At 43.8% G+C, this 3,580-nt stretch overlaps 1 protein-coding gene across 1 annotated transcript in view; it reads left to right on the top strand.

Annotated features, from left to right (window-relative positions):
- The window catches only part of OPN4 (opsin 4), a 40,275-nt gene extending 37,962 nt beyond the window's left edge, over nt 1-2,313 (top strand). Inside the window, exons 8-9 of the mRNA XM_015418685.1 lie at nt 731-886; nt 1,893-2,313. Coding sequence (XP_015274171.1) covers nt 731-886; nt 1,893-2,288 — 552 coding nt within the window. The 3' untranslated portion in view covers nt 2,289-2,313. The remainder of the gene's footprint in view (nt 1-730; nt 887-1,892) is intronic.
- Nucleotides 2,314-3,580: the final 1,267 nt, after the last annotated feature.

The following is a 3,580-nucleotide window of genomic DNA, read 5'->3' as shown; positions in this document are numbered from 1 at the left end:
AGTTTCTGTCAAGAGTTCTCTCAGCCCCACCTACCTCACAGGGTGTCTGTTGTGGGGAGGGGAAGGGAAAGGAGTTTGTAAGCCACTCTGAGACACCTTCGGGTAGTGAAGGGCGGGGTATAAATCCAATCTCTTCTTCTCTTCTTATAGCTGAATTCTGACCTTCTTTGGTTCAGAAGTTAGTCCCACTGAATTCAGTAGGTCTTTTTCTCAAGGATGTATAGGGGCTGCAGATTGAGGGTCAGATCGTATGTGTGCAAGGTGAGTGCAGAAGAGGATTTTCCCTACCTTCTCTGAGCAGCTCCGTTTGACCCCAAAATAGAGAAGACATCTCTTCTTCTCTTCTTATAGCTGAATTCTGACCTTCTTTGGTTCAGAAGTTAGTCCCACTGAATTCAGTAGGTCTTTTTCTCAAGGATGTATAGGGGCTGCAGATTGAGGGTCAGATCGTATGTGTGCAAGGTGAGTGCAGAAGAGGATTTTCCCTACCTTCTCTGAGCAGCTCCGTTTGACCCCAAAATAGAGAAGACAGGCCAGGAAACCCTTGTGGACAAAATGCCAGTCAGCACAAGGGGGATTTCTGTAAGGAAGGGAAATCAAGTGAAGTTGGCAGAGCAGGGAAGAACTTGGTGAATGTGGTCGCTTCTTTTAGCACAGCACAAAATAGATAAAGGGCAGCAGGACTTAACCATTCCCTTCTGTCAATGGATCTTGCTCAATTTCTCTTTAGAACTGGAGTGAAGTGGAGCTTAACCCTGTGGAACCAGTCCGTAAGAAACTGCAACCCCCTGAAAGCAACCCTTTTTCAGTACAGCTGAAACCAGAAGATGAAAAGAGTGAATTGCTCCTGAAGGCCCCCCGCTTTGATGTGACTGCTGGAGAAAAGGTTAAAACATTTTAAATGCTGTTTATTATAGCACTGCAGTAGCAGATCCCGTTTAGGTCATGCATAAAGTCTGCCGACTTCACACATAATTATTGCTGACCTCAGCCACCCCATGTCTTTAGATATTGGGCTGATATTGGCTTCTGCTAATCCATTTCTCTGTGGCTTTGTCTTGTTCTTCCAAGAAGACAAATATACCTAGAAGGCAAAGCAGATGCTGACACACTCAGATGGGTGGAAGATTTCTCTATCGTTTTCTCTCAAATGTTTTCCCACAGTTTTTCTTTATACTCCATTAACTGGATCTTGGAAGCTAAGCAGGGCTGGCCCTGGTTAGAACTTGGATGGGAGACCACCAAAGAAGTAGAGGGCTGTCTTGCAGAGGCAGACAATGGCAAATCACCTCTGAAGGTCCCTTGCCTGGGACACCCTGTGGAGTTGCCATACGTCAGCTACAGCTTGATGGCACTTTCCACCTCCACCAACCGAATCTTAACAGTTGTGATATGCCCTTCAAATCCCACTTTGGGAATCGATTCAAAATGCTGGAACCCACTTAAAAGAAGCCTTCTCCTTGAATGGGAAGATGAGAAAGAAATTCGTTTCTCAGAGTGGGAGAATCTGGCAGATGCCCCACTCACGAAAAGGAAGACAGTGAGTACAGACTCACTGCATCCCTCGCAGACACAAAATAAACAGGTCAATGGCATGCTCAGAAGGCACCCTTTCCACACATGGAGCTTCAGACAATGACCTTCTGGCCTGTGTGCACATTCACATAACTCCAGACCTAGTTGGATAAGGATTCCTTGCCACTTGCTGAATGCTAGGCTATCACTGCTACGTGTGCACCTCTTGTTGGCTTGTTGATTCCTAGAGACTATACTGTGGGGCCACCAATTGCTTGGAGTCACTGGAGATAGGTAGTAGGAGGTGTATGTATTTTTTCCCTGTTGATTTACAGGCAGAAGATTAAGCACAGAATGTTGATTCTTCTTTCCCGTAGCTTGCACTGTCATCTATCAGCCTGGACAAAGCCCTTGGGAGATCCCTTAGAGAGAGCTCCCCAGAACTGCTTCTCGTCAGCAGTTCTTTGAGAACGGCCTCTCTTCCCTTTGGCTTGAACAGCAGCAGCAGCACAGAGGGAAGCACAGACACCTCAAAAGTGGAAACAAGCCAAACCGACGGAAGCTTGGACTCCTCTCTGAGGTCTCCCCTGCCACAAATCGTTATCATTCCCACCTCAGATACCACCCTGGCCGAAGGGCAAGCTGAGCAACGAAATGCTGAAGAGGAAGACAGTGAGCCGTTTTTCTCTCGAAGCAAGAATCACCTGCTGGATATAGGAAGGCTTAGTTCCTCCCCTGACCACCTCGAAGCAATCGAAAAGCTTCTGTCATAAACATAGATGGAAGGGAAACAAAGCAAACCACCACCTATCTCTGTTTCTTTGGCTGCTTCTTTGCATAATTTATACCAAAAAAAGAAAAAAAGAAAGAAAGCTTTGTAGATTTAAACAGATGACTATTTTGTATTTGTATTTTTTTAATGCAGTCTTTAGGCCGTTCCTGGATTTTATGCACTTTCCAGATGCCAACAACAGTGGTAGACTTTCAAGGCAGATCTAGCTTAAATAACGTGGTTGCCAGCTGAAGCACCTATTAAGCATTTCTCTGTACGTGTGTCTGGAATAGATTTTTAAGCATTGATATCTTTCCAAGCACTGTTGTTTCTGGAAGGCTATTCTTTCTGGAATGACCAGCAAGTATAAGCCTGACAAAATTTACAAATGCTAAAGTAAGTCTCTGAAATAATTCTAGAGATGTTTCTGGCTGTACATCACCATTCAGACACACCATCTCCAAAATTTGGTTTCACCTGAAAATTGTATGATCAAGTGGAGATGGATGAGGAACATCTGCTATATGTCTGTCCACTTTTTGCCCTGACTTAGCAAAATGGCTTAGCTGGCTACCTTATCCTGGAATTTAAGTTGTGAGCAGAAGATGAGGGAATGAGGATAGTATGAAAACTGATGTCACTGGGCAAATTTACCAATGTTTCCACTGGATGATAAACACTGTTTCAGAATACCGCCCTCAGGAATGATAGTGCCAAAACTATTCACAGGCTATAAAGTATAACAGTAACTGTCGAGTTCAGCTGTAGGAGTCACTGGCAGTTAAGTGTTTCCTTTTCTTCATCCTTGATAAAAGCTGGATGAAAAGACAAAAGTCACTCCTGCCTTATTCCTGTAGAGTTCTTACATTGGTAAAAACAAATATGTTAAATTGTGATTAACAGTGTATGTCAGTAGTAACAAACTTGCTGTCAAATTCCTCTCACAACTGTCTTTAAGACTCACTCATGAAAATAAAAAAGAAATTAACTGAAGTAGCCTGATTGTGTTTCTTTGCAGTGGGATCAAAAGTTTTTGTTGTTTCTGTGAGAAGTGACAAAATAGAGCGTGTGTGCGTGTTTGATTTTTATTCATGAAGAAGGTGGGACAACAGTGTTTTTGTATCACTTCACAGCTGCCTGAGAAAGATGGAGTATAATGTATTCATCTAACTAGAAGTGAGAATTTGTCATCTTTGTGTGTAGACAGTGTATCCTATGAGGATGGACTTGGATGCTCCAGGGCGGCCCGATCTTGCCAGATCTTGGAAAGTAAGCAGGCCCAGCCCTGGTTAG

This window comes from Gekko japonicus, unplaced genomic scaffold, assembly GCF_001447785.1.
Source record: "Gekko japonicus isolate JY-2015 unplaced genomic scaffold, Gekko_japonicus_V1.1 scaffold626, whole genome shotgun sequence".
In the NCBI taxonomy this organism is placed as follows: domain Eukaryota; kingdom Metazoa; phylum Chordata; class Lepidosauria; order Squamata; family Gekkonidae; genus Gekko; species Gekko japonicus.
Note: the sequence above shows the minus strand (reverse complement) of the source record. Positions and strands in the feature narration are given on the sequence as shown.